This window comes from Drosophila suzukii, chromosome 3 (assembly GCF_043229965.1).
Source record: "Drosophila suzukii chromosome 3, CBGP_Dsuzu_IsoJpt1.0, whole genome shotgun sequence".
NCBI lineage: Eukaryota > Metazoa > Arthropoda > Insecta > Diptera > Drosophilidae > Drosophila > Drosophila suzukii.
The window spans coordinates 64,530,804-64,554,043 of record NC_092082.1 but is presented as its reverse complement, the minus strand read 5'-3'; the positions used below and the strand labels follow the sequence as shown (position 1 = coordinate 64,554,043).

The 23,240-nt window shown below is 39.8% G+C and overlaps 1 protein-coding gene across 1 annotated transcript; it reads left to right on the top strand.

The window, feature by feature from the left end:
• The first annotated feature begins 13,179 nt into the window (after positions 1-13,179).
• On the top strand, positions 13,180-14,134 carry glob2 (globin 2). Its single transcript, XM_036819168.3, has 3 exons — positions 13,180-13,497; positions 13,560-13,767; positions 13,832-14,134. Exons 1-3 carry the CDS (start codon positions 13,271-13,273, stop codon positions 14,039-14,041), a joined length of 645 nt encoding a protein of 214 aa, XP_036675063.3. The 5' UTR covers positions 13,180-13,270; the 3' UTR covers positions 14,042-14,134.
• Positions 14,135-23,240: the final 9,106 nt, after the last annotated feature.

Here is a 23,240-nt window from a genome sequence, read left to right as displayed (position 1 = left end):
ACCAATAGAAAACTTCTACCTAAACAGAACAATTATGATCATACTTTTGATATGTTTGAAAAGGTAATACTTGACCCAGCTTATTTACATCATAGTTCAAATCGACTAAGAACTACAAAATTGTATTGATAGGTATACCGGAATCCGTGGAGGCTTTTCAATGTTTTTCTGTTCATTACTTAAAATATCGACTATTTGGTGAATTTGTAAGAATTTTTTTAAGATTTGGTTTACATGCGCCCATTTAAAAAACAGAAGTGTGTGAGAGGCCACCCTAGTTACCAGGTATCCCCTGGTCGAACCGCGTCCCTCTAACCTTCTTAGGTGTCCTTTTTGGGGCGTCCTTGTCGCCAGTCGCCATTTGCCATTGTTCGAGGCTTTGGCCGCATCCTCTTTATGTTTTGCTTAATTTCTCTTTGGCTCTCTGTCGCTTGCTTTTGTTTTTGTGGCGGCTTTGGGTCCAGTCTTGGACCCATCGTAATTACGCCGCTTGTTATTGTTGACAAAGTCGCCATCGTCATCACCATCCCAACTTCATTGCCATCGAGTCCTTTCTCCACAGAGCTCGAGTCCCAACTCGAGGCGCACGTTGTTGCTTACTTCTGCTTAAAACTTAATGACACTTTTAGTTAATTATCGCGGTGGATTTGCAAAATTAAGCGATTTGGGCATAATTACAAGGGATTATGTGGCCAGATTTTTTCCAGTCCTCCTTTTAAGTCCTCGACCGCAGTGGTTGAAGGACCCGGCACAGCAGATTCCCTTTTTGATGGCGCATAAATTAAATCTGCCTTTTTGGTTAAACACAATTCCCAATTCATTTGAAAGGTTTGTTTTTAAGGTGGCTTGGCTCTAAATATTTTAACACACCTTGGGCCTTTAACATTTTCTTTTCTTCGCCATTTCCCTTGGCCAAAAGTGCAGCAAGGCCAACTTGGGCAAATAATTTGTGCGTTAAGCTTAACGCAACCCAAAAAAAAAACATGAAACCGCAGGAGAAACTTTTTAGACAACAATTTCGCAAACTTTTCACAAGTGCTGCAAGTTGTAGCACAAGGCGGAGAAGAAGGATGTTGGCAAAAATGCCGAATGTCGATGTGGATGTGGATGTGGCTGCAGATGCGGATGGGAATGAGAATACGGCAACTTGTATTTGCCCACTTAGACAACGAACGAGTTAAAATTTATAGGTATTTCGGCTAAAATCTCGCTGAGTATAAACCACTTAGGCTGGGGCACCGGCCCCCGAAAAAGGGGCGTGGCCAGCCACTTTAGAGAGCATCCTCGAACCTCGAAGCAAGCAGCACTTTCGGCTGCCGCTGCACTCGCAGCGCATAAATCAGCCATGAAGAGCAGCCAAGTGCCAGGACGCGGCTAACGCGTGTGTGGTTATGTGAGTGTCCAGGACCGTGTTACCAAAAGGCAGGTGGAGCGGTTGCAATGCTTCTTAAGACTGCCGAGATATCCGTAAGGCCAGTTTCGACCCCTCTCTATATCCTGTTTTCCGTTTCCGGTTGTGGTTATCGAAATATAACACGGAGTGTAATAATCAAGATATGGTTCGTTTTTATGAAATTCGGCACAAATTCTTCTATCTAAATAAGGGGTTAATCACTTTGACAGGTTCGCTATCTTGCTTTTAAATCTCTATCGCAGTTTATGGGAGTTTCGGAAATTCCTGATTCGCCTTTACACAGAGTTATTTTAGGCGCTAATGAATAAAAGATATTGAATCAGTGGTAATGATACCAAATAAATTTACCATGATGCGAGTACAAAATTAATCTTTACGTGTTTTATCCTGGTTATTGAAATGCTTAAGTTAATATTAAATTACATAACTTCATTATTGCTAAATTATGATCACCCTAATGGAGAAGTAAGAAATGTTGATCAGAAATATTCTTATTAATAAATCTGTATAGTAGTTCTAAGTTTATTAGAAACGAATATTATATTTTATTTCCAAAGAAAGCTGGCGGAAAACGAATCCACCCATTTAAAAATGCATACCCCTATTAAAGCAGCTTCCTATTCCACCACTGTTTAAGGCGTCGTAAACTTTTTGTTTTGAGCCAAACTTTGCTTATATTTCATTGTATTTTTCGCGCCACATTGCCTTTTAAGCGGGAATATTGAAGGAAACTATACATAAAGCAAATAACAATAAATTGTGGAAATCAACAAATAAACAACAGCAACATACAAAGTCCTGGGGCCAGGAGAGCACTTACCCGTAGGCTCCTGGCAAAACATAAAGAAGATTTCATTTAATTTCTGTGGTCATCCAGCTGGAGTGGTCTGGCTCGCCTTTTCGAGTGCTCGAGTGGCGGGAAAAATCAGCATAGAACTGCATCGAAGGGGTGGCCAAATCGGGGAGCAGTACTGGTGGGGCAGTGGTGCAGTGGTGCAGGGGCAGTTGTAAGTGGATCCAGATCCAGCATGAGTTGCATTTGCATACAAAGAGCTTTTACTGTTCTTCTGCTGTTGTCATTTCTTTATTGCACTCCTGCCCCACTGAAAGGACTCCACACACACGCTCTCATATTCGCCCTTGTCCAGCCGCTTATGCATACAACTATGTCATGTCGTATGTGGGATGACAGGCTATTTAATAGTTACCTGTTCACTTGGCCAGACTTCTTCTGCTCCTTTTCTTTTCGGTCCTGGCCCTTGTCTTCCGCAATAAAGTTTACATAACTTTCAAAGAATAGCTTCGAAATGTGCTCGGAAAGAATTTCTGAATGTGGTCGAAGTGCTTCTGTGTGGGTGGGTTTGTTACGCAAACAAAGCTTAAACCACTTTTGGTTGATAACATCGACGAATGTTGCATTTTCGTAGCATACTTTTTTGGGTAAGTAAAGTGTGTGGATTGCAAATAAAAGAAATCTATAATAAACATGTTGGAAAATGAAGCTAAATTCTTCTGTTTTAAGGAAAAGTATTTGCTGTACATATCGTTTTATTAGTATTAGATAAACGTGATATCCCAATCATTAAAATAAAAGCTTTACTTTAGTGGAACATGGTCTATTGACAATGTATATATATGAAAGAGTAAAAGATTTAACTTAAAGTTACAGTATGTAGAACCTTTTTCAGAATTTGACTGTACTATGAATTCCTGTTGATCAATACAAACGTCGATGTCTTCTGAGAATAATAATAATATCTTGAATCTTTCTGTAAGTATAACCTATCTCTAAAGATGACTTATTTAGTTTCGTAGTTTCGTGCCGTTGAATACATAGTAGCTGAATGAAGAACAGGATAAAATCTGTGAAAAGAAATTAAATTAATTTCAAATGAAAAATGCAAGCTAAACCCTTTACAATTTTTTTTCGTAATGCTGTAGCACTGTGCAAGTGCCAGGTGCAGACGGCGTAATCCCAGGGAAAAGGCTATTGGGCTAAGTGTGTGTCCCATCTGTGTTTTCTCAGCGACCAACGAGCTGGGGGACATGGCATATATTCCCACACGAACATACATATCTTCTCCGGCATACTTGCCAGGCATATCTGACCTCATACCTGAATTTACGTTCAAGATGTATTGAACGCCCGAGCAATCTGTTGCCGCTGAAAAGTCGTTGCGGTTGCTCCTTTTTCTGTTCTCAAACTGTTTGCCCATTTTGCGTATTTATTATTGCCAAGCTATCAATGTTGCAGTGGCATATGAATTATTTAAATGCTTCAGTCGGCATCGGCTATGAAAATTTACCCATGAACTGGTAAAGTGGTAAACTACTTGAAGCATATTTTATATTTGTGACATTTGAGGGTATTTGACTTAGACCTATAAAATGTCAATGACCTTTATTGGAGTCTATTAACAAACAATTACTGAATAATTAAAGAAAAGTTTGTTTGGTATTTAAATTTATTAAATGACCATCTAAATAGTGAGTATCATGGTGGAAATATCAAAAGTTTATTAAAATGCTAATATAATAGTATTATGACCCCATTAGAAGTGATGGAAACGCATGTAGTTTCCTTTTACAGAGACTTAAGCTTGATCATCTAACTTCCTTATCTATTTTTTCTACTAGGATCCCCACCGGATCTCTAGCCGATTGTTCGATCCTAATCTACTGGCCGGAAATTGAGCCTGGCTTGTTATTTTCGCAGGCTCTTCTTTTCTAGCGATTATCCCGGCGAGTTTGGCCACTTGAGGAGCTATCCCGGTGGACAACTTCGTTAACAGCTGCGACAGATTCCTTTGAGCCTTCTGCTTCTTTACTCAATGGACATCCGGTGATGTTTTAATAATTTAATTTTTTCCACCCACTTTTTCTGTTTTCGGAGCACGCAACTCGACCAAGACGTCCATTGGGAGCGGCGGCCCGGAGGAGGAGCTGGTGGCCATATACTATATAGCCGGCTGCTGGTGCTTTTGGAGCTGGTTCTGACTGTTCCTGGTCCTGGCCAAAAGCATTGAGGTTCAGCGAGGCAGAAACTTGGCAAACAAAACCGGATGCGTGGGCTGAGAATCTGGGGGACGTCTTCAAGTTTAAGTTGCCCGGAAATTGTCTGTTGTAGCGATATCCTGCAGCGTTTTTATATTCGCGTTATGAACTTGTGTCTGTCCTGGTATCCTTGTGCGTGTGTTTGAGTGTGGATGGATTAATAGCAGCAACGTCTGCCGCACGCGCTGACCCCAATGGCAAGCTCCTGAATCCCGAGTCCTGGGTCCTGAATCCGCCCCTGCCCCGCCCACTTCCTCACCTTTGGCTTCATCATGGTCATCATAATTTTCCCCAGTTTTTTCCCCAACTCCGCTTGTGTCTTTTAGCTTTGTCTGTTTGTTTGTTTGTTTCGTTTTTCCTCTTTTTTCCACCGTGTGCGTGTCTTGCCAAAGTTTTAATTAATTTTCATATTTTGCGCAGAGGAAGTGTCCGAGTAAGGAGCTGCGGCGAAATGCCCTGGGGCGTTTTCCGAAAGCGAAATTTCCCTTTTGGCCAGCGAGAGCTGGACAGGTTCATCTGGGCTTTGAGCTATTTCAGTTTGTTAGTTCTGCCATAAATGCCATAGAAGGAATGGAGAAGATGAGTGTAAGGGCCAAACACTTACAACTTATTCTGCAGATATTTCGGAATTCAACATAAATTGTCAGCCATGGTAGCAGTGATAAAAATTACTGTACCACTCATAAACCATTTGGTAGTGCTAAAAATAATAAGAAAATTAATTTTGTAGTCTTAATTAATTGGTGATTGGTATGGGTACTATCCACACTCATGAACAGTTTTGTGAATTAAAAAAGTTTTGCCTATTGTAATGCAATACTATCACAAAGAATTTGGTTAACTTGGTTGAGAACTGTTAGTTCGGTTTTAGGGCCTTTGTTTAGTCCTTTTCTAACAAAGCCAAAACTATTTTAATTTAATAAAAGTTGTGTTATGCAGTAAAACAGTCTGCCCTTTTTTAAAGAATGTCTGAAGTTAACATTCCATACTGTTTATTTAAAAAAAAATTATTTCGCAAAGTCCAGAAAAACGGCCAGGGGAATACTATTTTTTTAAGTGGCAGTCGTGCTTACATGTGGTTACCTATTTTTATGCATCTATGACTCCGTTCGGAATTTGGTTAGCAGCTTTCCTGGAACGTGCTCATCCTCCCAAGAGCTGCTGAAATTGCTGCCAACAATGGTGAAATCTAGCAGAGCAAAACGGATGTTCATTTGGCATTGGGCCCCCACACACACCCTCCGGATGCCAACGGCCAAGGAATGTTTCCGGAATTATTTATCGGAGCGAATGCAGCGGAGGTGCACATTAAATGGCGAAATTTATAAGGGCAACGCACCGACTCCCAAATCTCGTTGCGTTCTGTTGCTGTGTGGCTGTTGTCGTCGAGGTGCACTTTATGATGTCTCCTTAGCCGCATTTGGGATGTGGCTGCTGCGACGGCGTCGTGGAAGAACCCATCTAGGTTAGCCATTCGGTTGGGTGGACAGCTTTATCTGCGGCGAAAGTGGCTGATACTTTACGGTGGAGACCGACGGAGCAGCACACACACATATCCCGTTTCCGTTCTAAGGCTGCACAGTGGGCTTAAATTGGCGAATTGTGGTAGGCTAAGAGTATTTTTGGAAATTCAATAAACAGAGACCTTTCGTTTATGTTTTTAATAAGAACTGATAGCCGGGGTGACACAGAAAAAGCTTCCAACCTAGATAGGTGAATACGGTTAGTTAGGTGTCATCTATATAAAATAATTATTTTTTTACTGTTTCGAATTAGAATTTGGAGGTCTACATTTTTTATATTATATAAGTGTCTTTGAATACTGTTTCGGCTTATATTTGGAGACCATTACTATCTGTCTATTTTAGTAAATTATAAGGTGATATATATATGTGTACCCTACACTTATGTTCCTATTCTTACATTTATTACAATGTGGAACTCAATTGCAAATGAAAACCTCTTCTTTTTCGGTAACCTACTTTATCCCTACAATTGCGTTATTAATCTCTTGTGATCATTTTTCGGACCGGCAACCTTCGATTACATCTGATTTTGAACTTGGTATGAGTTTCTGTGGATAGAACTCGTTTTCGCATAAGACCACAGGGCCATTTCCATTTTTCATTTCTCACAGTTGTCTTGCGGCGATGATCGCAGCGCTTTTGTCGTCATCAGACGACCATCCTCAACCCTTCGCCATCCTATCCCTATCCCCATTTCCATTTCCATCCCCATCCGAATCCTCGTCGTCCTGGCCATTGTCGTTCATCCTGCGTCCTGCGTCCTTATCGTTGAGACGCTTGCAAGCCGCCGCTGACTCTAAATAATCCTTTCCATGCGACACAAAAAATAAAGGAACACACAGAGAAAAGTGGCAGCCGCCGCAGACGAAACGAGTTCGGTGGCGAAGGGGGCATTGCGAGAAGGGGGCTGTAAAATCCAAGTTAGTGCGCATAAATCAAGCCTTTAAAACGTGCCTCGCAACCGAAATGTCCGCCAAGGATGCATGCGCCCCACTGCCACCCATCCGTCCACCCACTTGGCCCCCACCACCACCACCACCACCCACTCGCAGCTGCTCCACTCTTCCGCAGCCACAACGACGTCGCAGCCATCGACGTTGGCCCAGAAGTTGTGGTGGTTCAGTTTTCCGTATGCAATTTTATGCAACTGTGGCACATCCGCCTCTTTTTCCATGGAAAATCCATCCCCCATTCCTTATAGAGATACCCACCCGGCCTGCGGTCGCATGTCTGAAATTGTTTACAACTGCATAAAATTTATAATCTTGAAGAATTTATATATTTATTTATTCCGTGCTGTTCATTACAGACTGGTTGAGGAGCAAGGAAGTCATAGCTGGCATAGGGAATTCAAACCCATCAACACGCCGTTAATTGGATACGTTATTTGGCCAGAAACCATAAAAGCTTGCCAAATTAAATAGGGATTTCCGCAGTAAGATACGATTTTGTTCCTTGATTTGCTCGTAATTATTATTTAAGCGCTTGCAATGCTCAGACAAAGGTCTGCCCTCTGAGGGCTTACGTTTTAATTAAATTTCGATTGCGCACTGCCAGGGGAAACACAAACAGTGCAGGCCAAGCACACTTTGCCCTGATGAACTACAAAAATAATTACAAATATCAATGCAAGGCAAACAAATTCGCACAAACACATCTTAGGTGTAAATCCAATAATAATTGAATTTCTTTGAAAAGGTCCAAATGAAATTGACAATTCCCATAAGCACTCGAAAGTCAATTCTTCCAATTCAATTAACAAAAAATTGCGTTTAAATAAAAGCAAATATCAAATGGCAAACCATCAATAGGCACTAAGAGCCACTTCAGTCTTCGACATAACAAACAAACAAAGCGTTCCCACTTCAGAGTTGTTGGCTGTGCAATTGCAAGGAAATTGCACTAAAGTCCAAGAAAAGAAGGCTGAAATCCCTTGAAATCTTCGCCCCGGGCTTCGTTTACTTCTCCGCCAGCTCCGAGTGGAGCGGAGGATATTTTCCGCCCGTTTGGATCATTTCCATGATGGAAACGAAAGTGAAAACAAATGAAAGTCGTGCGAGGGAATACATTAAAATGAGAGTTCCTTTGACCGGGTCTGAAGTGAAAGCCCGCCCGCTGCATTATAAATATTCATGCACCGAACTTATATATCTGGATACATATCTTCTCCCGAATGAGATTCTCCGTGAGTATGTTTAAGGAATGTAGGTGAGGTATTAGAATTTATGGGTTTGGGAGGAAAAGGAGTTTTAGAGGAATCTTGTTTCCCATATAAAGTTTCGCTTATTTTTGTTGTTTAAACGCGCATCCTTACTTTCCGAAAATATATCTACATATCTTTCCCTAGCTTGTGCTTGTGATAAGCTCGTTGTGGGATTTATATTATTATATTTTAGAGGTTCTTTTAGATTTATTGAATTTTTCTTATAATTGAAAATACATGCATTTCTTTCTATAAATAAAACAGAGTTTTCAGAAAAATTTAAATTTTGAATTTAAGCAAGTATTTTATAATGTTGATTTTCTTATCAGTATTTTTATTTTAAATATAAATCGCTGCGCTTTTATTGTAGTTTTCTTGAATGTTTACAAATTGATGGGAAACTAATAAAAAATTTTTTAAAAATGGTTTAACATCGAATACCTAGCCTGTATCAGATCAATCAATGTCATTTTAGTTTCCGAAACTTAAATGTGGAATAAAAACCTTCTGTTCCGAATTTGGTTCCATATTTTAAATATGATTTGACTCGGCATCGTTTTCATTTGCACCTGGCTGACTTTCGACTTTGGCCAATTTATCGACCCGCAACTCCTGCCATGGATCGGCCAAATATTTGCATCTGTCATTACGACGGCTGGGTCAAGTGGGCCGTCCTGGGCGCGGGTCCGATTCGGTTTTATGGAATCATAAAAGTAATTAATTGATATATGCGTGCTGGCGTAATTGCCCGGCCAGTGGGAGGGTAAAATGCGGAGATAAAGAGCACCGGGAATCCCAACAAAAATATGCAATGGGTTGCGTAATGAAAGCATTGCAATTTTTCAGCTTTTTGCCGCCACTTTTCCCCATAATCCCCCAAGAGGCCAAGGCTACTGAACGGGTCCGAGTTCGACTCCGGATCCGGGCCCGTTACGGATATTACGTAATGAAAGTTAACAATTACGCCCCCCGTGCGTGGGCTTCAATTAAATTTTTGAGTTGTGGCCGTTTTTATTGTAACTGATAATTGCATTGTAATGACACTGGGACACCACGACCACGACCACTCCTCCTGCTCCTCCGCCTCCTCCGTCTGCGTCTCCAGGTCGTCACATGGGGTTAAGCGTGCATCTCTGTCGATGCCACAGCCCAGCATTTTAATTATCCCATTGTGCGGCATGCGAATGTCGACGGTTACAGATGCGGACAAGGGGCAGGGCATATTGAATCGCATGTGGCGTGAAATTGCCGAGAAATCGGGCAAACAAAAATCTCAGAAATGTTCAGCGTTAATGGCTGTGAGATCGATTTGGAACGTTGTATCGCCCATGGATTTAAATTAGCGCTGAGGAGAATCGAGCCGAAATTGAGCCACCGCAACCACCAGTTGAGGGTTGGCCTGCAAGGGTTTAACGACCAGGGGCTGAGGCGAACCATCGGTGACGCATTTCCGCTGGGCATGAAGCTGTTATCAACAATTAATTAAATAAAAGCCTGATCATTAGGCCACGATTTGTGGGGCGTTTCCGTTTCCGCATCGGGCTGACCCCAACACATACGCACCCCCTCACACACACATATCTGGCGATGTGTTCCATAAAGCTCTCCAGCCAGGAGGCAGGATTTCGACGGAGTTCCGAGCAGATAGCTCCGGAGCCTCGCACAAACTACACTTAGATAATTAACTTAAACTTAGATAATATATTTAGGCACCACGAATCTAAAAATAATAATAATAATTATTAATTAAATGACTTTTCTGCAGTATTTGTGTTCCTAATTTTAAAACAAAATAATGATGATGATCTATTTTATAGCGTGTTTTGGAAAAATGTTATCTCAAGGGTTTTTTGTTTTAAACTAAATTGTATTTACTTAAACTTATGTACTTACACTTTTTAAAAGTGGAAGTATTAAAATAAATGGCAGTATTATTACCATATATATATTTTATTAGGGGATATCATTATTACTATTAAAATAAGAGGTAAAGATAAAACAGTTGTAAAAAGTTCTTATAGGCAACACTTTAGGTTACTTCGACCAATAATTTCAATTACGTTCTGTTGTTGATTCCAAGCAGTTTAAGATCATGAAAAACATTTTCTCTTGGTGTACCTGAATAGGTGGCAATCAGCACCCCCACATGCAGGGGCCTCCGGACTTCCATTGTTGCCTTTTGATGGCTGGGGGCACTCTGCTGTGTTTGTTGTGCTGGCTGCCACTGCGCTTCTTGGTGGCCGTGCCATATCATCATTATTGTTGTACTGCCGACTGTGATTTGTTGGCATCGTTACTGTTGTCGCTCTCAGCAAACTGTGCATAAATCGTGCACACCTACATTATGTTGCGATAAATCTGTAATGACCAGAACAGACCAGCAGTCCGGCAGACTGGGCAGCCGACCATATAACCATCCAGCCATCCAAACATTCGACCATCCTGCCAGCAACAACGGAACACACAGGCGGTCATACGAGTTGCGTTCAAGTTAATTTGCGTGTGTTTAAATGTGCGTAATTATTGTTTATCTACCATGCCATACAATTTAACCGCAAACGGGGTTTTTATATCAATTGCAATCTATTGAAATATTTCAAATGAACATGAGTACGAGCAAATTAAGGGTCGCATACCAGAGTGTTTGAGTGTGTGTTGCTAGGAAAGGGGAATAATGCAATATTATCTTAAATTGTGTTGGACATACAAAGAACGTTAACTGAGTTTATACAATCCCATTTATTTTTAAAGTTATGGTTTTTATTATGCACGATTGATGCCAAAACTTCCATTTCCTTTCAACTACTCTCGGTTCAATAATTTAAGATATAAGAAATATTTTTCAAAACTACTCTCCTTTAAAATGTTCAATAAATGCAAATGAATTTCTGCTAAGTAAACCAAGAATCAAGGCTCTTTCAAAGGCAAAACTTTCGCTCTCGAGTACTGCCAACTTGCGTGCAAATACGCTTGCAATAAAATTAGTATGAACATCCAACAAATTTACAGAAATATTCTGCTTAAATCATTTGTATAATTTCATTCCCATTTCCCCGGTGGCAAGCGCCCATTCCTTGAGTGCCATATGAAACTTTCACCTTTGCGAGGGCGGCTGAGTCGCGAGCTGCGAGGGGAGGGGGAACATTTGCCAGGCTCGCAGTCAGTTTGGAGTAATTAAGTTAATTTGTCTTGACTGCCGGGCCAGAGATTTCAACTTTTTCTTCATGTTCTCGTTAGCAGGCGAACGTTGATTACGCTGCACATTAATTTAACCATTTCATTTTGTCATTTTATTACGCGAGTGGCTGGCAGGGGCCCTCCAAGAACTTCTCCCCCTATCAATTGCAACTTTAATAAACTCCTTTGCTCAAATTATATTTACGAGGGTCACAAAGTGCGGAAAAATTGGCGAGGAGTGCTGTGGCTGGGATACACGGGTAGGCAGCATATTTTGCCAATGTGCCAAAGTAGATACGCGACCAAGTCTGTCACTGCTCGGGTGCACGGGGAAAAATGTTGACAGAATAAATACCACAATATGGTTTTTTCAATGAAAAAAGGATTCCCAAAGAAGTCTATCGAAAGAACTCCAATTACTCCTATGACTCTACACTTTATTAATTCTTTACTCACTGGATTTAACTAAACAAGTAATGGTAACCTAATTCTAATTCAAAAAAACAAATTCATAAAATGTTGTTCAGCCCTTTCTTTTGGTTTAAAAAAATTCATTTAATTAGTCAAAAATCAAGCAAGTTTCATAAGGTTCTTAAAAATTTAACCAAGCAAAAATCAGGGAGATTTATAAAGTTTATAAACAAGAGTTTATTATTATCATAACTAATTGATTTGAATGGTAAAAAGAAAAAGTTCATGAACAAATAAAAATACATGTATTTATCTTTTTTATATGAAGAGTAGTATTATTTCCTTTTTTCTGTGTAAATATGGGGGCACCATTAAGCGCTCCATTTTCATACTTAAAACTTTGCGGCAATGCTGCTCGTGGCAGCCGCAGCAGCAACATCAACACCAGCAGCAGCAGCAACTGCAGCTGCAACTCCAACAACGACAGCAACTGCAACTCGCCCAGCGAAAGGCGACGTAATTTTTAATAGTTTCGCAATTAAATCGTAAAATTTAACAACTTTGCGCACTTCTTAACGAAATTGCGCAGCCAGCGAAACTGACACTGATGCATTTCCGGTTAGCCAGAAGGGCGAAAGGCAGGAAGTGGGCGTGGCAAACTGCATTGCGCTTAATGAGAAAATTTCACCCGAAAAAGTTTTCCACCCCACGCGCTTTTCATGCTGTTTGCGTTGATGCGTTGTTTGCTTGTTTGTTTGTTGCTGCCGCTGCTCAACTTTCAACTTTCGCTTTCATATCTTTATTTTCGGATTACTTTTCTGCTACGCTTGCGTGTTTTTAAACAAGCGGCACATTAATTATTGCCCTGCTACAAAAAGCAGTGAAAAGTGCATCCAAAACTAGGGATGCAACTTCATTAGCTGAGTTTGAAAACTGTTATAAAGCCCCAATTAATTAAAAAAAATAAGGTAATACAAAATGAATATATTAATTGCTTAGGCTTACAGTATGCGGTTGTCAAAAAGTTATATAGCAATTATTACATGTTGTATTCTAAAAAGATATGACAACGTGTACCTATTTTAAATGATTTTTTCGGAACAATTTTCTTTTTGTCTTATTTATTTTTTGTCATTTGACAAGTCTTTTTCAACAATACAAAAGCCAGAGAAATCGCGCTGCAAAAACTTTAATGTTTTTCGTTCTTTTTGAAAGAATTTAAGTTCTTTCTTAAGCCATAAAACGCCAATTTAAATTGTTTTGAAGCATCCAATTTAACCCATTAATTAAATTCAGAAGGATATAATATATGTAAAAATGCCTCAGTTTAAAACTTGTTGCCCATAGTGGACGGATGTGCTTTTAAATTCAAAAAAGCAATTTTGAGATCACAGTAAGCATTGTAATGCTTACCAAATACAGTCTGAGAGAACGATAGTTCCAAGAAAATAAATCAAGAGGGGCTCACAGAAATCGCTATGAAATATGAGCCAAATTAGCCACGTTAGCCAACCAATTCAATCGGAAGGAAGTGATGAGGATGAGCAACGTCATGTGGACTTACCAGTTTATCCGAAGCCGCTGCCTGACCGCGATTTAAGCTACAGACCTGATGAGAATGGCTTTACAATGGTGGAAAAGGCGGCCTTGCGCAATGCCTGGCGTTTGATTGAGCCATTCCAGCGTCGATTTGGCAAGGAAAATTTCTATAGGTAGCAGTCATTGATCAACATATTGTGTCCGGTTCCATAAACTCCCTCCATATATTTCACAGATTCCTTACGCAGCACGAGAGCCTCATCAACATCTTTAGGCGAGATGGAAAAATCAACCTTAGTAAGCTACATGGTCATGCCATGGCAATGATGAAGCTGATGTCGAAGCTGGTTCAAACGCTGGATACTAATCTAGCCTTCCGCATGGCCTTGGATGAAAACCTTCCAAAGCATCTGCAAAATGGCATCGATTCCGACTACATGAAGGTGAGTGGTACAGGAACATAGCTACAATAAAATTTGATCTGATATATTTATAATTTCTTATTAGATGCTGGCCACTGCACTCAAGAGATATATTCTGGAGTCTTCTGTAATCGAGAACCACAACTCCTGTACTCTAACTAGCGCCCTGACGCGATTGGTGCAGATCGTCGGGGAATACGCCCAAGTGGATGTGGCCAGAAAACGAGCCTTGTCGACTGCCCTCAGGACCACTATCGACGAGAGTGGCAACAAAGTCATAAAGATAATTACCTGATTAGTATTTCATCAAATATATTTCCAATCCTCTTAGTATGCTATGTACCATCTTGCGAAAAGTAAACAAAAATTAAATTGTGAACATACTTTACTTTCTTTGTGTTTTTTATAAATTTTCTTATTACATTTGAAGTTTTACTATAAATAAGCAAGAAATAACTGAAATTTCATAATGAGTGAAAAATGATTTTGATTTATTCATAGTGCATTCATAGTGCAAAGAAATAAATAACCCGAGATTTGGGACCTCGTTAAGGGCTGTTTTTGTAATATTCGCAAACACCTGCCTTGAAAAAAATTCAAATAACAAATATTAAAGTTTTCGATTCCAAATCATTATGACTCGGCTTATACATGTGGACTACGAGCTTGGAAAGAGCAAAAGTCAAAATTTTAAATATTTCGATTTGGATCAGGAACCTTGTTCCCAACCGTGGTTCTCAAAATGCTGTTACCCAATCTCCTCCTTTTAGATTTCTGTGCATCGATGGACAAAAGGAAGCAGTTTTTTTTAGGAAATCTGCTTTTGCCATGCATCACCGAAGGACCGAACCGAATTGGCAACTAATCTAAGGCCTCCGCACTCGCATGCATATAAATCCAGCAACCACAGACAGATTTTGCCACAGTTGCAGGCGGTGACCGGGCAGGCACCTCAAATTAAATTAAGCCATAATTTATTTTCCATGGAGACGGGCGGGGAGACACCAGCCCACAAAAGCTCAAAATTCAAATGCCCAACAAAAATATGGCACTAAGAGCTGTTGCTGCTTCTGCAGCGGTTAAAACACACAGACTCTAGGAAAAGAGGAGCCAGCTGAGAGGAGGATTTATTGGAATTCCATCAATGGTGAGGCTGCAGCTCCACTGCTCCCAACTCGCATGGCAGGCATCCCACTGTGACCCGCACGAACTCTAACTGCAGGACATGCCCTGTGTGCCAGTGATGCCAGGAGCCGATGAAGATTGGAGGTTAGAAGGAATAAAACGAAATGGCGATCACTCGCATTCTAAAAAAAATTGAAGAACTTCAATATTCAAAATATCAACTAAACTTGAAGGTTGTACTTGGAGGAGTCTATTGAATTTATTTTTATTCCAACATAAGTTCTGTGTGTTTTGGTGGAATTAAACCGATATTTACAGTGCAATGAAAATATATTCCTCTTTCACTAAGTAATTTATAAAATTATCAGAATTTATGAACTCATCCAAGTATGTAAGTGCTTTGGTTAGTCCAAAAAATAAAACCTTATTTTAACCCTTAATTTTAGAGACTTTAGTGAGCAACAAAAGGATTCCAAAACTAGAAAATGTTTAAAATTTACAGGTGCGCAATAGTCTTAAAGTTTCCCTAAAATTACTCATAAGCCTCGGATGCCAGATAGACTTAGCCCAAAAAATCGATTACCAACTTAACCTTGTCAACTTATAGATATCGTTGTTCTTTTAAAAATAGGGGATAGCAAAAAAAATTTTGGTTGAAATCTATGTCACCTAGATTAAAATTCAATGTCAATCTATGTATTGATGATTAGCTTCGAAGTCAACCATTAAACTTATTTAAAAACAAAAATGTCAAGTGATATGGCATGAATGCCTTAATTCGCATGATATTATCATATAGGAAAGTATAAGATATACATATAGAATAAGTCAAAATCTCTCGAGGCTAGCACTACACCTCCTATGTTACTATTAGTATTGTAAACTTTACTATCATCTTAAATAAATAAATAAGCCAGAATCAACCCTTATGTTTATAGTTTCGATTTTGAGTGTTAAGTATTTCACATTTGTTTGATGATGCCAGCAGCCCTTATACGTTACATTTTAAAGAAATCACCCTATAAAACCGAATTGCAGACTAGGTTGAGACTAAGTTTAGCTAGATGTGTCATTTGCCAGCTCCGAGGGGCAGTGCACGGCAGCTTCCGTTCGGAGGAAGGGACTGGGTCAGGGGAGGGCTGGGTGACCCGCAGGAGGCACGGGATTGGCACGACGAGGGACTTTGGCACGGATGGCTCATCATAAATACAAAGCAGGCCGGCGCTTTGTCAGGCAGCCTTCGACACTTTTATTGGCCCGGTCCGTCGGGGTGGACAGCTCGCCTTTCTGCAGGAGAATCCCCTATTTCCGGGGAAGAGGTGGCAGAGGCCGTCATCGATATGCCAGTAGCATCCTGCACTTGCGCCGCTCCTTGCTCCTTGGTCCTTGTAGTTCGCCTCTGGATCCTATCCCGCTGCTCCTGATGGCCTCTTCTTTGTGCCAGGCAAATGAAATTGAAAATTTTTATGATGCCAACACCAGGGCTGCAAATAGAATGCTGAAAATTTAAGCAGCTGCATAAAGTTGGTTAATCTGCCAGCTGATTAAGACGGGATTGAGCGGCGCCCGGGGTCGGACACCTCTCGACATTAATGGCGGAGTCAAAGCCAAAGTCTGTATAATTTTTATGACCACCGATGGGCTACACGTGCTCGAAAATGTTTATGGCTCGCCCTGTGGAAACTGCTGGGAAGTGCAGCTCGAATATTTTCTAGGGCGGAACTCTTGAGCTAAACGAGTTAGCATTTCGGGGCGGAGGGCAGAGGGCAGGGGGCTTTCGGAAAAGTAGCTGGCAAGTAACAAGCTTAACCGCAAAAGTTTTAAATAAACTTTTGTTGCTGTTGTGCCTGGCAAAAATATATTTGCAGAATGCGTCCGCGCAAGCGGCATAACTATAACTTCCGATTCCGTTGGCTGGCTTTGGATGGGAATGTGGGCGGGGTGTGGATGTGGACGGGCTGGGGGAGCAGTTGCCTTGTAATACAGTTAAATATAAATTCAAAAAATATACGAGTGTGCGGGGGAGTTTGGCGAAAGCAAGTTTGTTTGCCACTATTTGCCTTGTTGGTTTTTACTTTTTACTTTCTGCTTTTTCGCCTTACTTCTCGCCAGGCTTTTTTCCCCCGCTTTCGTTACTTATGCAATTTGCATGAGGCGGCAAACACCCACGAACAACTAACAAGTCTGCTGGCCAACAACAGCAACAAACGGCCGCAACAACAATGGAGGAGGCAAGCAAACTTCCGCCTGATGAATAAGTGTCTGCCGCCCTCCGCCCCCGCATCCCGCCCTTCGCCAGTGGAAGTGGGCGTGGCCATGTTTGCCACCCATCCGCATACCCCATGTTTAGTTTGTTTAACTGTACGCAGCGCACAACAATAATAAAAACAGCTTCCTAATTGAGAAAATAAAAATCAAGTACTAGGATAACTGGCCGAGCGGCGACCATGGGCAGGACTCCATCAAAACGAAGTCCTTATTGGGTGGAATAACAGTCAAGGACATTTGACCGGAATTTAACTTTATAAAATTTATACGGAAATAGATTGTAGAGATAGATAGATAGATAGATCCAAATTGGAATACTATTTTATAAAATTAAAAACTAATCCAGAGATCTATTAAAGTGTTTGCTTAACACTTAAAATTATATAAAATTAACATTTTGGAGTTTGTTAGATTTTTTAGGCTTCCTAGAAAACACCTAAGAAGTGGTATCGCTAAACATGTAGTAAGTATTATCTAAAACAGTTCCCCTGTCTTTAAGTTATGGAAAAATAATCTAAAATGTGACTTGAGCCCATGTCTTGATTCTATTTTAAGGTCGTGTTTTCCAAAATATAACTTTGCCAAAAAATATTCCTAACTTTTGGGTAATTCCAGTATTCTTTCTGTAGATAATACATATTTGCATGCCTTTTACCTTTTTCATAAAATATGCCCAGAAGTCTTAACCTGCTCTATATATTTTATTATTATGAAAAATTCCTAAGCAATTAGTTTCTCAGTTTTAAAGCCAACCTACATAAAATTCTCCCTTGCTCACAGAACAAGTTGAAAGGTTACAAATTGGCTTATACTCGCTAATTCCATCTGCTTTCATCCGGTCCTTCTCATTTAACCCATTGTACCAATGTGGGCAACAGCAGCTTCAGGATGAAGAGGATCTGCGGCTGCAGCTGCAACTGCAGCGCTGTGAAGCCGCATTCTGGCATAAATTTAACGCCGTACAACTCGGACTTCCGGTCCGAGCAACCGCCATGTTGTTATGCATGCAGTCTGCGCCGGCAAAAATGCAGTTTAACCGAAAGAATGGAGCGCGAACTGGGAACCAGCCAACAGCTGCGAAGGACCAAGGACTCGGCCAAACAAACCGGGTCCAAATGAAGTTATACCAACGCTGATAGCCAAACGAGGGGCGCGGACTCATATTAATTTCTGCTATCTCGGCGACGCTTTACATGCGTACTGCAAATGCTGCCAAGCTCCGGCAATAAATTTGATTTGTTTAGCAATTTGTTGCATATCGCATTGCGCATACGCCCCGTACATCCATCTCGCCGTCCGCCGCTGTCGTCATCGCTCCAGTCTGCAGTTGCTTTAACGATGAGTAACGCGTTTCGCTGGCTTTTCCCTTTGTTTTTAGCCCCGGCCCTATTTGTTGTTCGGTGTTTTCATGTTGCAGCTACATGCCACATTTTATGCACTCCCATTGACAATAATTTATATTGAAATGTGTCACTGCAACTGCTGAAGTCTCCCTATCTGAACGAGGGTGGGATTGCATTAGTTGCGACAGCCGCGTTTAATTTCTGGGCGCAACCATTAGTCGTTGCGAAGAGTAAATCAACTTTTAGGAGGCAGAATAAATTGTATTTCTTTGATAGAGAGGGGATATTTTCAACGCTCGACTCTGTTTATAAAAAAGGCCAATATATTTATCGAAATCTATCAAACTATTGAACTATTAAATAAAAAGCTATTTCGTTTCTCAGAAAATTTAATACATTGCTGATATTTAATTATTTGATATCCTATAATAATTATTGAAACTAATAGAAGACCACTTAAAAATATAATATACAAAACAGAAGACTACCTCAAAAATTATTAAAAGATCGTTCATGTTTAACTTACTACATTCGCTTTAAAATTTTAGAATGGAAAACCTCGCCCTATATTTGGTGCACTGAAAATTTATGGTCAAGTACACCTGTAATTAAAGTATCAACCTGCAGCTCGCAAATGGTGACACTTGCAACAAACTAGCCCCTCTCTTTTAAGTATTTCTCTGCACGCCATCGATGGAAGTTGGTGGCATCTTCGCGTGCACTTTATAATTAATAACAATTTAGCATGCACTTAATTTTAATTATTACTCAATTAGGTCAGCGCCATTATAATTTAAGCACCCGGCGCACTGCAGATAATTAAGAGAGGGCGAAATTAAACAATTTCCAGTACCGCGGAATGGAGTCCTGCCAACCAGACATTACGTCCAACGTCTTGACTTCGTCCTTTTCCGGAACGGCGCCTCCGCGTTTCCGTTCTGTTTGTGGGCTTGGTCATTAGGGATGGTTTGTGTGTAAATTTGATTTCACAACATTTTCTCTGAGCGTTGCTCAAACTTTCAGCCCTTACGACGCACATAAATTTTACGACCAAGTTCAACTTATATAGTTGACAAACCGTGCTCTCCCTATAACCCAAACAGCAATGAAGTGACAATGGGGTCCATTTTATAGGAGCTTTTTAGGAGGCACGAAATGAAAATACCCAAATACTTAAAAAATATTCATTTATTTTATACGGTTCCTGGCTGAATTGGATTATTTTAAGAAAATATCTGTAGTGATTATAACATCCCATAACAAAATATAAAATATAACTCTTGTGCAAGATGAGAGGGGGCGTTTCTTACGTACAATCACAAAATGCTAAGTTAAAATATTTAAGCTTTTTGTTCTGCTTTGAGAATCTCAGATAGGCTTCATCACTATTAAAAACATCTAAGGAAGGGATACTGTCCCACTCAACCCGTCGTCAAAGAAATACCTGGGGAGCTGGCTTCCCTAGGTGCCGTGATCTATAATTCCATTAATTTTGTTGAAGGTGTTCCAATTGAAACCGACCGGAGATGGAAGCAATTTGAATGTCATTAGGTGAGCCCACGCACGACGCTGCCAGCCAGAAAGAAAAGCCAACTGAGAGCCAAACAAAAAGGCATTCGACTCCATATCTGATTGAATAATAATGAGTGCTTAAGGATTTAATGCGCTCCCGGCAGCTGCTAGGCCCCAGACATCGACTTCCACTAGGGAACAGACATGTAGGAAAACAAAGCAAGAAATATCCTTGTAGTCGAGTGAGATATCCGGTAAACAACATTTTGCATACGCTAAAACTTGAATTATATGGTAGGTAACTTTCTTTAAATAACAAAGGGATACCTTTTAAGAAATGACATAACAGATAGAGAATAAGGCGGTGATGGGGTTTTAAAACTTCGATACGAATTGAAATATAATTTGATAATTATATCATCATAACATTATATCATCTAAGTTTACTAGTGTAGAGTATACAAAGCCAAATGTTAAATGACAATCCCACAAACGCGGGAGCATTTTCGAATCTTTCCCGCCACTTTGTTGACACCGGGATGGCCAATGGGGGATTCAGTTGGCCCAAAGCTGATTGCCAAAAAAAGATTGTAATAAATACGGAAAGAAAAGGGCCAGCAACAAGCGTTAAAATCTCGCACTTATTGCAAAAAATGGAAAAACCTTATCACACGATTTAAAATTTACCCAACAACACAACAGTGTGACTTCGCTGCAGTACAGATTTGAAGAATTTATAAAAAACCTTATTTTTTAAATAAGCGATAAACAAATAATATACTCAATATATAATTCTGAACATTTTCTTTTTGCTAGAAAGTCAAATGTTTAATATGTCTGGACATATTTAAGCTATTGCTAATTTGAGATCTTAACTTTGTTATTTTACTGTGAGTTTACTGTACCCTCAAAAACTACTCGCCCTGAACTTTATAAACTTGGAGTGTTTCTTGTTAAAAATTAAAAATTGTCATGTTTATTTCTGGATGATGCCTTATTCACATAAAGTTTGATTTTTATCACTTAACTTTACAATTAAAATTACACACAAAAACTACATTTTAAATAAAAAACAAGGAAGAACGCTATAGTTGAGTACCTCGACTATCAGATACCCGTTACTCAGCTAAATAGAGATATGCAAGTAGCAAAGCGAGATTAAAATGCGCCACCTACCGGCGGTATACAGATTTAAGCGTTATGGGCGTTAGAGGTAGGACTAATCGATAGGTATTGACGAGACCAATACATTTCAGTTAAAATTTTTTATCTAGCATAAAAATTGTGGGCGTCACAGGTTTTCGCGGTTTATGGGCGTTAGAGTGGGCGTGGCATATTCGTGTAATAAACTTGCGCTGCGTATAAGACTACGGAATCTAAATCTGAAATCCCAATTCTCTATCTTTGATAGTTTCCGAGATATCCACGTTCATATTTACGATTTTTTGAAGTTTGTGGGCGGTTTATGGGCGTTAGGGTGGGCGTGGCAAACTTTTTTTTGGGTCAATCGATAGGTATTGATGGGAAAATTACATTTCAGTTAAAATTTTTATTCTAGAATCAAAACTGTAGGAGCCACAGTTTTGGGCGGTTTGTGGGCGTTAGAGTGGGCGTGGCACTCTACTGAAACAAACTTGCGCTGCGTAAGAAGCTCAGGAATCTGCACGCCAAATCTCAATATCCTAGCTCTCATAGTTTCCGAGATCTCAGCGTTCATCCGGACAGACGGACAGACGGACATGGCTAGATCGACTCGGCTAGTGATCCTGATCAAGAATATATATACTTTATGGGGTCGGAAATGCTTCCTTCTGCCTGTTACATACTTTCCGACGAATCTAGTATACCTTTTTAATCTACGAGTAACGGGTATAATAAGAATAAATAATTCTAAAAAATGACAGAAAAGAAGGAAAATTTAATTTAAACACAATTTTTCTTGCGGTGTCTGAACTGAAAAAGGCTAAATATGGACGTCCTAGATATTATATTTTCGGGAAACATTTTCAAAACGGCTGATTTGGTTCTATCGCAAATAAAAAGTAATGAGAAATAATAAACAGTTCCAAAGTCAAACTGTGTATATAGCCGGGAATCAAAATAATTGATAATAATAAAAATAGTTACCTTTCTTTTAGTTGAAATATAAGCCTATATACGTTATAACATTATGTAATGAAAGCCCTTAACAGTAAAGTCGATGTTTAAAGACACCAGAAAATCTGATGCTTGCCACGGCAATTTTTTTGATGTGTTGACAGCTGGTCGCGGTGGTTTGATGCTTTTGGCATTAGGCAGTGACTGACAGATGACTACCAAAAATACACCGAGAATAAAACGAATGTACAATGATATTACTATATATATATTATTATCAATATTTCTTCAGTTACTGTGTTTATACTATGCAATAGGCGCCCCCCGCCTGATATAATTTCATAAATTTGTCAGTGTTGTGTAAACGGGGGTTACTTTAATTTTAAAGGGATTATTTTTATAAGGGATACAATAAATAATATTTTTAAAGGATTTACCATGTGTATATACTCGTCTGGAAACGTGAAGATAACTTATTTTCGTTACAAAAGTGTTTGTGCTTGCTAAATTTTTTTTTTTTTATAACTTATACTCCCATATTTCAAACAATTCGCAAGATTTTAAGGAGTAAAATATACCAGATTAATCTAGATTCTAAACTTCAACAATATCTGATTAAATTTTAATTTAAGCTGTCATATTTAACTTTAAAGATACTTTAAAATCCATCCAAAAAATACATCGTTGTTCTACAATGTAGAAGCCTAGTTGATTTTAAATAGGCTACATGTTTTAAGCCCGTTTCTGTGACACCGATATCTAGAATATGGTTGGAGGAGGATTTTGACGAATTCTGACGAACTATCATGATTCTTTTTGCACTTACATTTACATATTTATTACTTTTTGTAAATTTCGTTATTGTAATTCTGCTTAAAGGAAATATCTTCGTAACGTCATATTATTTTCTCTGTATGCAAACGAGCGAGCTGGCTTATTGGCGGTGCAGTGTGCAATTATTTTGAGCGAGTAACCGCCACCAGGGGAAAGGATAATGCGATGAGTTCAGATCGTCAGCGGCAGCGGGCTAACTCTAATAGAGCCACGCCCCCAGCCCACAAGCCCTGCGCCAGATATTAAATTTTCGCTGTTGGTCCTGTTGCTCCGTGGAGCTGTGGCAATAAAGGTTTGGCCCTGGCCGGCATGTGT